The sequence below is a fragment of the Teleopsis dalmanni genome, chromosome 1, assembly GCF_002237135.1.
Source record: "Teleopsis dalmanni isolate 2A chromosome 1, ASM223713v2, whole genome shotgun sequence".
NCBI classification, from domain to species: domain Eukaryota; kingdom Metazoa; phylum Arthropoda; class Insecta; order Diptera; family Diopsidae; genus Teleopsis; species Teleopsis dalmanni.
Window position 1 is genome coordinate 213,419,461 of NC_051846.1, and position 14,446 is coordinate 213,433,906.

Below are 14,446 nucleotides of genomic sequence, written 5' to 3' on the forward strand. Positions count from 1 at the left end.
AATTTTACTTCAGTTAATTTTTTAATTAATGTTAATAAAATAATTTATTATTTACTTTATATATCGTAAATAGTCATTTAGGAAAATGGTTTCAGCAAATTGCAAGTAAATAACAAAATTTGTTTAAAAGAAATTATTTAAATTCCAATATATTATATATATATATAATGATTTTTTAAATATGTGCTTTTATTTTAAAAAATAATTAAATTAAAAATAATATGCGACATGAATTTTTAAGAAGACAGCGCAATAATACAAACCGTGTGGAGCCACTCCTCTACTCATGCATACGCACACGACCATCATCAAAGGAATTGACTCAAAATCCACCAAAGATGACAAAGAAATTTTGTGTTATTCATTGTGGTCTTTAAGTAAATTTGGGTCAAAGAACTTAATTTATGTATTCATTTATATTTTTGGTAACAAAATAGGAGCAGAAAATCTGTAGTCACGTTATAAATAAAATAAATTTATTAACTATATATGTAAGGAGAGTAGTACTGAATACCTATAAAAAATTATTTATTTGGGTATATAAAATTTATTTTAAAATATTTTAAAAAAGCTAAAATAATAAATGAATATGTACAATAATAGTATATTTAATATACAAGATAAGATATTTTCACGCAGAAAATACCACATAGTCTAACTTGTAATTAAACTACATAAGAATTATAAATTCAAAGAATATATACGAGTAATAAATATGTTTTCACACGATATTACACTATCAATAACGAAATACTATACAATAAGTTTTGTTTTCAATAATTTAAACGCGAAGAAGTATACGTATTAGTTTAATTAAACTATTTGAGAATTGTTGTTGAAAGGCCGACCAGGTAGCCAAAACAAGTTTGAATCTTATAGTGTCCTTCAAAAGATCAACAGCTCCAGAATGAGTGTACGTCTAGTGACATGTGTCCGAAACTTAGAAGCAGGAAATCAAAATAAGGAGCAAACTTCCAAAAACGGATAATTGTTACGGCGTGATTTGTATAATCGCTCACTGACTATTGTCAGGCATAATATAAGACTATGAGTAGTGTCGAATAGTAGTGGAATATAGTATGTATGCTGTAGTTTCCTAGCTCTTAATATAAAAGCGAATTTCTCCAGCTTCTCTGCTATTCTCTGTTTTTTAATGGTTTTAAGATGATTTCATAAATAAAATTAGTTAAGGTTCCGTGTAAAGCTGTCGTATTACAATGGACTCCTAGGGTCTAGATGAGTTGAAATACTAGTCCTACTACCACAATAACTCAAGCTATCTAACCAAACATTTACTCATCTGGCCTTTACTCGTCTCCAATCGCCTCTTTTCAGTTTGCTTCATTTGATGTTTTCACAGAAGATGCAGTCTTGCTCTAAATCTCTTGCCTCCTACTGCCACTTCATATATCTCTACCGTTGGTGTTTATTAAAAATAAAACTAATACGCTTTTAATTTTCATATTCAAACACAGTTTACAATACAGAACTTATGTGCTTTTGTAATATATGCAATTTGTTAAATATACTATATAAATTTCGATGATATGACAACATATATAATTCTTGTGAAATCGTAACCATATGTGTGCTGGGGCGTATGAGTAACTTTGAAAAAAATGCTGACTGCGTTTACGGCCAATGCTAAGAAAATAAATAATTTTATCGGAAAATTATAATTAAAATTAAAAAATATTGAATTTCTGCTTTTTTTATTATATTTTTACAATCTCATTGTTGATTTCATATACGTAGCATTTGTGATGCAAATGACCAACAACCGTGATGCAAATAATTTGAAATATGTAAACAGTTTGTTCGTATAATTGTTTTTGTCATTTTATTTCATTTGTGTGTTATTCTTATTATTTTTTTAAAAAAAATATATTTTTGCAGTTTTCGCAAATGTTAACAATATTTTACGTTGTACGATATGGAATTGTTATTTATTCACACATTTTTATTATCAAAAATAATACTATATATATACTATATGTTAGGAGTAAAATTCGAAAAAGTTATTCATAATGCTGAGCAAGTTCCCCATTAAATGCAGTTTTTGTTTTTGCTTTAATCTAAACAAATTGTATGTTATTATTATAATTTTATTCTGATCTTACTCTGTTTCCATGCAAGATTTCGAAGATTTTGTTACCATGCGATCCCATGTGTTATTCAATGTGTTGACATCAGCTGTTCTTGCAATTATAGACTTGAGTATTCTGCTTTGTTCACGATAGAAAAATTAGTTGAATAAAGAAAAGACCTTAAGTCTTATGACTCAAACAAAATCTTGTGGGCCGAACTGTTTAAAATATTAAAGAAGACCTATGATAAATAGTTGATTTTCGTCATTCTGTCCGATCTTTAACGACAAAGGACGACGATGCTTATCGATGTCAGAAAAACGTTTTTTAAATTGTCGAAATAGGCAGACATGTCATATAAGTCTCTTTGTAAAAAAATGGTTCGATTTTGTCCAACAAAGACATCATTCCTCAAGATTCTAAGGGCACCGCCTTTATGAAACGCATTAAAGCTGGTAACAAAATAAACCCAACTGTGTGGATGTAGTAATAAGAATCGACGATTTGTGTTTCATATTTGCCATTTTCAAAAAAGTACAAGTTTGTCAAACGTCCAGTTCAAATGCCAGACCACACCGTACCACATTAGACCGCCAATGTCAAAAGACAACATGTCTCTTGATATTTAGTTGTGGATTTTCACTACTAACTTATCCATCAATCGAAAAATGAGTCTTATCACAATTTTTGTAGTAAGTTTTCACAATTTTAAGAAATTTAGCGATTGTTAAATGATCCATGTTTAGAGATGATGTCTTTGATGATAATGCTACGTGACATATATTATTAGTAAAACAATGCAGTCAAATCAGAACTACGTAATGTAACTTTTTTGTTTTACATTATCAGATATATCTGAGCTTCTTTGCTTTGATTGCTATCACAATTGGTTTTCTAACCTTTTTCCTAATTAAACTAATTTTTAACAAAATTTTGACTATTGATTTCATCATAATAGCTATTTAACATATTAGAAAACAACATTTTAGTTTTCATTAAGTAATTTATTTTTCTCATGTCAATAGATAAGTTCCTCAACATTTACTTCCATTTCTCATGTAATGATAAAACATCAACAATACATAATTTGAATTGTTAATTTTTCTATTTTAAATTATCTTTCGATCTTGTTCGAAAAATGCCACCACGCGGAGTCTCAGTCTACAGAAATAGAACGCTTTACGATTCTCGAGAATGTCACTTACATTTTGAAAATTTCATGCACTTTCGTCTGTTGCTCCCAATTCGATTTTGTAAAACTTGGCACAGTTTCTCCAGGCATTTCGTCAGCATCTTTAAATAGGTGGACGGACATACTAAAATAATATAATTTTTGTTTTACGAAGTCTAAAACATGAATACATTTTTCGGTTTCAGTAATTACAATATTGTATTTAAGTTTTTTTAGTTGTTAAACCACAAGCAAATCAATTAAATTAAAATAGTAATTCGAAAAAATTAGTTCAATTTTATTTCGTAATGATTTTATCACTAATTTAAAATTAATTAGGCATTCATTTATATATATAGAAGCACCGAATGATAAAACTCATCAACATGACAAATTTGTGAACTGAAACTGAAGCCGAAGCCAAAGCTGAGGCAATTTATCATTTCATCATTTCAATTGAATTTTAAACATTTTATTGGCACGCTTCAGTGATTTAGTCGTGAAAGAGGTAGCTGCCGTAGAAATTGTTTGGCTACATTTTATCGCGGATCACCGATATTCTGTGACACAGTTTCAGATTATCTCCAACTGCCAAGAAAAGCTACATTTATTATAATTTTTTTTGTTTGTGTTAGGGAAGAGAACTCGAACAATTTAGAGCAATTGCAGCGTTCTTTTTTAGTTTAAATGTTTTGTATTTGTTTTGTGCTTTTCTATTATAATCTATTGCTTTCATTTGTATATTTACATAACAAAATAAAATTATAAATTTTGTTTGTAGTTTTAAGAATTTCTACCACATATATCATCTTTATTCCCTTTGCCATACCCCTGTACCGGATAGGTTGTACATTTAGAACTTATAAGGTTTTTTGTTTTTTGTATTGTCTCTTAAAGACTTTGTTTCTTTATGTCTTTCAAATTGTGATATCAAATCGTGTCTTTCAAATTATGAACGATCGATTTTTTTATTCCTGATGACCGGCGTAGTTGTCTTATTTCAGTTACACACATAAATATATATATCCAAATATATCCAAACGAGGTAAAGTAGCTTTCATTTTCATTCATCATAGGAAGTGTAGTGGTCTTTCTATCTTACAATGATATTTTTTAATATTTACCAAAATTAAAATAAAACAATATATTTAAAAAGCAATTTCGGGCTATGGAATAGTGAGTGCGAGATATTAATATATACCACGTGATATATCTCACCAGAAGTTCACCAGAAGAAGCGCGCTAAATGACCTTTAAAATAAATATATTATATATATGATAATGTATAGAAGATATAGACGGCTAAAATGCCACAGCTGTAAGCTTTATATTTATAATATAATTGTTATTAATTTCTATGTAATACAACAAATTTAAAATGAAGTAAAAATAAAGGTAATAATACTACTATAGAAGATATAGTACCCAGTTATGTTTGCAACATCTCCAAAAGGACAGTGTTATAAAAGTTAACTGTGGAACCGCGATCGTGATCATTGTTTAATCAGAATTATTGTTTAAACATTATTTAATCATCATAATTATAATTGTTTATATAGAATATCTTGTTTACAACCATAATATACTTAGAAAGTCATTGTTCAATCCACTGACCGATTATATTTAGTATTACAGTTGATATCGATATACAATGATAACGAATAAAAGATCGTAAGTAATATTGTTGCAATTTTGATTGCAATAAGAACAACGTATCCATAAATTTACAAAATTTATTTATATTCGTATGTACTTGTTACTGCCATTAAAAGTTGTTTCAAAATCCGCAAAGAAAATAAAACTAAGCAATATGCAATTATCAATGACTCATCTCTTGATTTAGCCAAGATAAAGTCACTTACAGATGTGACAATAAAAATTATATGAGTTTATTATCCCAGCAGTAAAGTTAAATGACTTTTGACTTCTTGGCCAAACTTGGTATTTGTTTAAAAAAAAAAAACAATTCATACTGTCTCCCCAGGCGCCTCTGCTGTGTGCGCGCCTTCTCCAGTCTCGTATATCAAGTCTAGTTGGTGCTCCCTCAACTTGATCACCTGAACAACCTATATTTATTATTAAAATTTAAACAACTATCATCAACTTTCTGCAGTTATACTTATTTTAGTTATCGATATATAGAAATATTTCTTAACCTAACATAACTGGACTAGACATGCTCTTCTATTTTTCAAAAATTGGATTAAGTATGCTAACGTCTGTATGTTTTATGAAAGGTATATTGTAAAAGACCCATCCATATTTTTGATTCGTGTTAAGTTATTATCAGGAAATACATCTGATCTAGCTCACATTAAACAGAAAGACATTTGGAAACTAGAACTTAACTATAATGTAAGGTTTGTTAATAGCCTTAATAATAACACGTTTAGTTCATAAGACTTTCTCTAGGAGTAGCACAATAGAGCTCTTACGACACAGTGTATCCATATATACAAAAATATTTCATATTTTATTCTTTTCAAGACCAGAGATAGTATATTTGTTTATATAGTAAAAAAATTCCTCTAGGGCTCTTTAGACTCTGTGTATCCATATCATTCATATAAATATATTTCATATTTTATTCTTTTCAAGACCAGAGATAGTATATTTGTATATATAGTAAAAAATTTCCTCTTGGGTAAGTCGGTTATTGCAAATGAGTTGCAGCATTTGTAGTGGTAGTGATGGTAATGGTGGTCGTAGTGTTGTTTATTTGTATCTGAATTAATTCTGCCATTCTAAAGTGCAAAGAATTACGCAATTCGGACCTACTAGCAATAATTAATCTCTTTGGCTTTGTTTGCATTTATATATAGCGGGATTAGGCGTGTATGTTGCTGTCGTATGTTGACAACAATTGCAGGTGTAATTGATAGGAATTGATTAGTTTACAACTCTGATTTTGATTTAACGTGAGAAATTGAATGATTTGCTTGAGAAAGTAAAATAAAAATATTTACAAAACATTAAGTATTTTAATTGCTTGTAAATACGTATTTGAGGTATATCATATTAATTCTATTACATTTAAAGCAAAAAATATATTATATATATGTATGTATATATTCTCAGAGATTTACTTAATATCTGTAAGCAATATTTACTTTTTTCTTAATCTTATTTTGATTTAATTTTATGTGCAAAGGTCACCATGAATGGATGAATGAGTTTTCTGTAGAACAAATTAAAATGTATATAATTTGGCAAAAAAGTGACACCTATTTTTGGCTCAATAAATATGTCAAGTGTGAAGTGTAATTACTATACATACTATATGTATATAATATGTGTTTTATTTATTATATTTCCGCTTGAAATCAGCTGTTAAATGTACACAACCGAAGTGAAATAGACTTTCAATCGAACGGCTACGACTATGTAACTATTAGTCACAGGCAATCAGGCAAGAAAAGAAATATAAAATAGAATCTAATGCTTTATATATTGACAAATGTTGAAAGTCAAGAAAAAACGGAGGCTTGTTTACTGAACTCTATTAAAAACATTTAGTATTAATTAATGAACGGCAGTTGTCTGACGACAACATGTGACTTGAGCGTAATTGAATTGTTTTTGCTTCTTAGTTTTAAATGCGCTACACACAGTACTAAGTGGGTTTCATGGAGTGGCGGATATATTTTTTTAGTGAAATGTGTCAAAACATTTGAAATTGAATTACAACTTTTTATAGCCTGTAAACTTTGAATTGAAATCTTATTAATGGACGGAAAAAGAAAAAAAGTTGTCAGTTATCAGTTGAGAGATAAAAGTTAGGAGCATTTATATTATTAGAATTGTCATTATGATCACTTATACTCTTTGAGTAAAAATAAATTATAGATAATAATTGCGAATGTTTGCAATTACTTACAAGCAATGTTGAAATTATAATAACAATAATAATATACTTTGAACAGAGGTCTTTAAATAAGTAGAGCAGTGTAACAACTCAGCTTGCTTTGTACTGAAACCAAGGTTCTCTCTGTTCAGTATATATAATGTTTGTTTAATGAAAATTGGAAATCATATCAACAAGAGAGATAGCTGACTATATCTCGATATTCAGAACTTTGTCATAAAAGAATTTGCAATCAGTCAAAAAAAGTCAAAAGATATTTTAATCTCTTCCAAAACAGATAAACTGTTCTCTTTCAAGCTTTTAAAGATAGTAGAAGAAATGCCTCGTTATAGCTAAATTTGTCTTTTGTTTGACCTTTGCTTGAAACGTCATACCAATGAAAATGTACAACCAAACATTATAGCAAAATTAGTAAGAATCAACGCATTCATAATGCCAAGAATAAGTTTAATAAGCCAGTTTAAACTAAAAATGGAAAACACTGTATATAAATTCAATTTATATTAATTACGAAATTAGCTCTTCAGCCACCTTATCATTCAGTGCTCAAGGAAATTAATTTATATCAAAAATAGCAAACACTGTATATGAGTAAACCCCTTCACTTCACTCTGCAGCAGTTAGTGCTCAACTAAACTCATACGTAAACATTAAAATAAGCAATACAAACAAACTCCTATAGTACATAAGACAACATTGTCGTTGTCTTAAAAAATTGTCTTTTTTTTGTACATAGTTCTTGCATTTGAAGAGTGGTACCCAGATAAGGCATCAATTACTTAATTTCAGCACAACTTCAATTTACAAAAAAAAAAAAAAATAGTTAAAGCTGTCAACAATGGTGAATACACAACCTGTGTGCAAACATTGTTCATAATAATTCTAGATCAAAGACATTATCGAAGCATTTAAGTGTCTTAAATGGGTTTTGACTGACCATAAAGTGAATCACGTTCATTCGTGTTCCACTGCATTGTAATTATTTTTGCTTGAAAACTGCAGTGAATTTGTTGTTGAGCTCAAGTGATCGGGTGATTGCAAACACAAATCATTCTGACCTCAAACTGTTGATAAAAAAATGCTAACTTTAGCTTTACATTATTGAATTAAAATTATAAATATATATTTAATTAGACTTATGGACAAGTGAAAACAGTTGTGTGAAGTAAAATGTAAATTTTATATTTTAATATACATAGCATTTGCTAAGCATTGAAAAGCAAGTCCGCCTCATGTCGCCAACTCGGATGGTGGCCAGTCTAGTACGAGTGCCCATTATTAAGATAATGTTAATACTAGAACATTGGCTTTTCAATAATTGCAAATAATATATATATACATATACTGAAATTGAGATATTCATAGCGTTCTTTTTTAGTTTGGTAATAATCTTGAGTCGTCGTGTGTATTTCGTCTAACAAAAAATGTTCATGCTAAGTTGCTTTCTAATTCTCCTGATTTTCTGCAGATAATAAGATTAACATGGTTATCGAATTGGGTCACTCGGTAAAAATATTTATCAGTGAATTTTTGGCTCACTTACCCATAGATAAGAGTGCAAAACAAGAAATAGCTTTTAATAGCACCGATTTGCGTCGTAGAGGGGATGACTGTCTTCTACGCATTCACGAGGTATGCGTTCTGTCGAGTATATTTATTTCTCAAAGTGCGCATATATTCGTTTGCTACTTTTTATTTATTTTTATAGCCTGTGATACATATTTTATTATTAACAAATAATCTAGTTACATACATTTCAGTTCAGCTTCTACCACACGCGCAGTAAATAATATTTTCAACTAAATTAGAAAAACCATCTCATCACAAATGATAAAAACAATGAATACAACAGTTCGAAATACTATATAATATATTAGTTTTTCTATGGAATTAATTAAAAAAGTTCTCTGCTTTTATAGAACTTTTCATACGATTGTTTACATGTTTATATTTTGTTGTTATCTTTTTAATATATTAGTTTGTTTACTATTTTATTTTTATTTGTTTGTTATTGTTATTATTGTAAAAAAAAAACACTTAATATTATAAAGCAAAATCTAATAGTGCAATTTAACTTTAAGTATATTTAACCTTCTTATCTTCAATAATTTAATTTGTTTTTTTTTAGTTACATTTAATTAAAAAATTGTTAAAAGGAAGACAAAATCAGTAAAGATACTTTAATAAATATTAATAAATATCTCCTAACTGACAAAAATTCATCATTAGCAGATGCATTTCTTATATAACGAATTAAATTGTTTTAGATTATTTGAGTATGAAATGAATACAACTAATAGGCCATATATATATAAAGCTCAATTGTTCAAATATAGATCATATAATCTAACGATTCAAGTTTAAATTGTTCTTTCAAAAACACTTGTGTTTGTTAATGAATTTTAAATAAATTTAATATTTTAGCAACTTTAGTAGTTATCTTTGCTTTAACATTTCAGTGAGAAGTCACTGACCTTTACTGATACAGTTTACAATATCAACTACTATTATTGTCACACCTCCAAGCATTATTAAAAGTTTAGTAATAAATTTTCTATTATTTTCGAATGATAACGTTCTCCCTCATAAAAGATAATGTATAAATATATTAATAAACAGATAAAAATCGATTTATTTACTATTCCATTATTATTAGTTATAGGACTGTGTATTCTCCACGACGTGAAAGATATTTTGTGTATGTCTTTCTTACCACTTATAGCAGTTCTATTCTATTTATAAACTGGCACACTGTGTTGGAACTGATTTTAGGAAGATAGTTACCACTGAAAATCCGGTATCTTAAAAAGGTTGTTCTGCATTTATCCTTAGTGGGATATATGGCAAAGTAAGCTTTGCTTCTGCTGTTTATTGATTTTTTTTGCAGAATCTAAAGAAACTCTCCTTTAGAAGTTGAGTCTACAATAACTACTATTAATTCAGTACAGATTTTAATGCACTATATATTAAAGTTAAAGATTTTTTTGAATAATTAATATATTAAAGAGTTCAGAAAATAAAAGTTTATATAATTTATATTATTATAAACACTCGTTAATAACGTTTGCAAAGTTGTGGTCTATGCTACACGAATCCACTTAAGACTGAAATGGTCTGCTTAACTTGAAGTACAAATCACCCTATCTACAATCAGCAAACTATTGAGGTTAAAATTATGGTTGGATATTAATATAATAACAGATGCTAAAAAGCACGTATCAACATTTACATGTGCAAACATGCAATATACAAAAAATAAGGATATAGCTTTACTGCATATTCATCTGGTGACTAGCCATCGAACTTTTGAATTCCAAATTATTTTTGTTATTGTGATTTGAGTCTCTCACAGTTCCAATTTGAAACAGATCAGTTTATAAATGATAGATATAAGTAACATCACTATAAAAATATGGCTTAAATCTCTTATAGATAATAAGCATCATCAGAATGGTTACAGGCTCCTCGGGGAGGTATGCAGATCTGAGGTCAATTATTGCTTAGTCTGATGAAGTGATAAACAATAATCCAATCAAGGCGTATAGAGGGGTTTTAAAAATACCTCGAGTTAAGAAAGACTAAAAGTGCTCAAGTGCTTTGGCTCAAATAGAAATAAATAAATAATCATCAGTTGAGTACTTATATTATTGTGCCATTATAAAAATTTGTTTCAAATCTATAAAAATTAATATGATCTTGTAGAAAATCACATAATGAATATTTTAGAATTTTTTTGAGTTTGTCTTTACGTAGAACTGCTACTGAAATCTATCATCGTCCATATAAAATTGATAAGAAGTAAGGAAATATATTAATATTATATATTAACTAATACACTCGAAATATAAATTGTTTAAACTGATCTTGTTTATTTATTTGTGTTTTCTTCAATTCCAAAATTCACACGTGTTAGTTGTTAATAATTTACTTGGTAATGGCTATTGCAATATTATCGGGAACCTCCTACCTACCTACCTCTTAATGATCACATTCATCGTTATGATTATAATTATTGCCGCAGATAAGTCTGTTTTCGCTAAACTCATTTGTTATTATTAAATACAAGCTCTGATGAAATACTTGAATATTTTCACGTGTCTTTATTTCAATTTTATTTCAATTAGCCACATCAGTTCTTCTTATGTGTAGATAATTTCTATAAATATTTAGTTAGTAAGATATTATTTTCTTAATAACAAATTCTCATACAAATCAACAGCTGATTGAGTGAATCAAGCAAATCGTGTATAATCTCACTATGTATAAAAACCTTAGAACTAACTTTCCTTTAAAGTTTATTTTTGCCTCGGTTTAAAATGAAAAAAAAAATAAACAAATATTTATTAAAATAAATTGTTAAAGTTGACAACTTTAGTTATTATTATTATTATATTATATATACAAAAAAAATTTAAATATGTATATAGATTAATAAAAAAGTTTATAATATAGGTTAGGTTATATATAACTAATTAATATAGAGATAATAAATTATAACATAATAGTGGTTATAAATAGAGATAATGAATAAAATGAATTATTTATTTGTATTTTTTAAAACAAATTTTGTAACGTGACTTAACAGAAATAAATTATTTAAATCAAATTTAAAAAAAAAAAATAATATATATATTTTGTCACTTAATTTTGGTGCGAACAAAACGTGACTAAAACTTTTTTAAATATTTATGCGAAACAAATTTGTATTTAAAATAAAAAACATAATATATTGTCTGTCTGTCTGTATAATGAGATTTGATGTTACCGTGAAAGTGGACTGCACATTAACAACGATAATATTATAATATCTGTTTTTTCTTATTTTTGCTCATAAAAGCAAGTTTTAAAATTGATCAACTTTTTAAACATTACCACATTATTACATATATATAAAATATTATGTCTGTTCCACGAGCTACTCGTAGTAAAACTCAAGTAAAACACAATTAAAGTACGAGTAAAGTCTGTGTAGCATTTTCAAATTTCGAAAGGGATGTTACGCTCTTTCAGATGCTCTCATTTACTCGAAAATTTGCTGGTGGATCGCACGTATATATACACAGTATTATTCAAAGTTACTATGAGTTGTTCGTGGAACAGACCTATTTTAAGTTAAATTTAGATTTTATACTTAATATCATCATATATATATAGTTATATAGTTATATGACATATGATGATATTGATGATATATACATTAAGACTGAAAAGTTTTCGGAAATTCTCATTTAAAATTCGCGCGCTGTATATTTTTCGATATTTTAAGTTTATGTAGTTTGGCAGCCCTGTCCTTAATTACTATGCCAAAAATGAGCGCGATCTGTCAGACAGTTCGTTTACGGCAGCTGTTGAAACCAGTTCACCTCAGTAGTGCGTTGCGAAATGTCTTCGACGGTCTTACGACCGTCCTGAAAGGCTTTGTACCACTCATAAACTTGAGTTTTCGATAAAACTGATTCCCCATAAGCCTTTTGTAGCATTCGCAACGATTCTGCACACGAAATTCGTTCGAAACACAAAATTTGATGCAAACTCTTTGTTCAATATTTTTTTCCATTGTTTTTTTCGCAACGCACTACTGAGGTGAACTGGTTTCAACAGCTGCCGAAAACGAACTGTCTGACAGATCGCGCTCATTTTTGGCATAGTAATTAAGGACAGTGCTGCCAAACTACATAAACTTAAAATATCGAAAAATATACAGCGCGCGAATTTTAAATGAGAATTTCCGAAAACTTTTCGGTCTTAATGTATCATGCACATGTAAGTGTTGGAACACTTCTAACTCATCTTCGCAACTATCTCTTAAAACTATGTATAACAGTTTTGTTATGAAACCTTATAATTCTTTCTAAATGGACTGTGCCTTGCTTCTTCTGCAAAAAATATTGTGGAGTCCTAAGAGATAATTGATGATTCAAGACAGCCGTCTGCAAAATTTGAATCTTGCCCAGCAGGGATTAGAGTTTTGTAACTATTATTGAAAGTTGTGATTTAGTAAGGTCTCTCATATTCCCGAATGAGTCTAATCTGGTTATTACTCGAAGGTAGTGGAAGTAAAAAATTATTTAAAACGACAACATTTGTGTGCGAATATTTCGTATGCGAAAAGTCCACGGGTAAGGCTGGATTTTAATAAAGAATTTATATTTAATTTATATTGAAAAATGTGCGTGTTTATAAACAATGTAAACTAATTCAAAAAATTGTTTTGTTTTGTTTTTTTGCTTGTGGTCAAAAAACTGTGATAACAAACATATTTTTTTTTATTAATTTAATTTATTTAATGAATTTATTTTCTAAAGGCGTCAAATTATTTCAAAACCGCATAAACGGAAACTAACGCACTAAATTACTGTAAACGAATATTTTGAACAAAATATCTGAGCTATATTATTTCAAAATCTTAAACCCAGTACAATTTAAGATTGTTTTTTCTTATACATTCAAGTCGTTTTAAGATTTAAGTAATAAAAGATTTTTATTTCATATTTAAATAATTAAACTGGCAAACAAAGTTGGGCATTAACACCTAACCAGCTCACTAACTTTAACCTTCAACTTATCTGTGTAGTTCGTTCATGAATTTTGCTGCTTTTATTTTTTAAATATATTTTAAAATGTTTATTATATATATTCTAATGCTTCATTTTCGAGTCCGTTAGTTCATAAGAAATCAGCTGAGAATTTGAACTGCCGAGCACAAAAAAAAATTAATTTTAAAATGATTTGACTATTTAGCATACTAAGTAGCTTCCTGCATATCTATCTAATAAATTTCTGTGCTTTAATATTCGATATTTTTGTTTTTACATAGTCATGTTTTTTTTGTTTTTGTTTTTGAAGATATTTAAGTTTCATAAAGGTACGTTGATAGATACATTTTTCAACCTGTGATAATTACTCTCAAGTTTTTTCGAACTCGGTTTTCTTGTTTTACCAAGTTTTATTTTTTTCCATTTAATTATATTTTTTGTTAAATTCTTTTTTTTTTGTTGGTTTTGGTTAATAGAACTTCACTTCGCCAATAAGTCAGTCGACAGTGGGTTTTCTATATTTAGTGTTTTCAGTTGGTTTTGAGGAGTTGGTGCTGTGGTCAAATTGGTGTGTGCTTAAATTACCTAATATCTATAAAGATATACAATAAATATAATATCCAATAAATTATATATTTGTTTTAACATTTTACTTGCTAATGTTATGTGTTTTTAAAACTAATTGTTTCTGTTAAAAGTAATGTGCAAATTACAGTAATAAAATAATTTATGTCATCGGATCGAAAAGTAACAAGTGCTAAAAAGTTTTATTTATCATCTATATATA

The 14,446-nt window shown here is 28.2% G+C and overlaps 1 protein-coding gene across 1 annotated transcript in view; it reads right to left on the reverse strand.

Annotated features, from left to right (window-relative positions):
• Nucleotides 1–14,244: 14,244 nt before the first annotated feature.
• The window catches only part of LOC119667223 (protein white-like), a 3,834-nt gene continuing 3,632 nt past the window's right edge, over nucleotides 14,245–14,446 (reverse strand). The window contains exon 8 of the mRNA XM_038076512.1: nucleotides 14,245–14,251. Within this exon, the coding sequence (XP_037932440.1) occupies nucleotides 14,245–14,251 (7 nt within the window). The remainder of the gene's footprint in view (nucleotides 14,252–14,446) is intronic.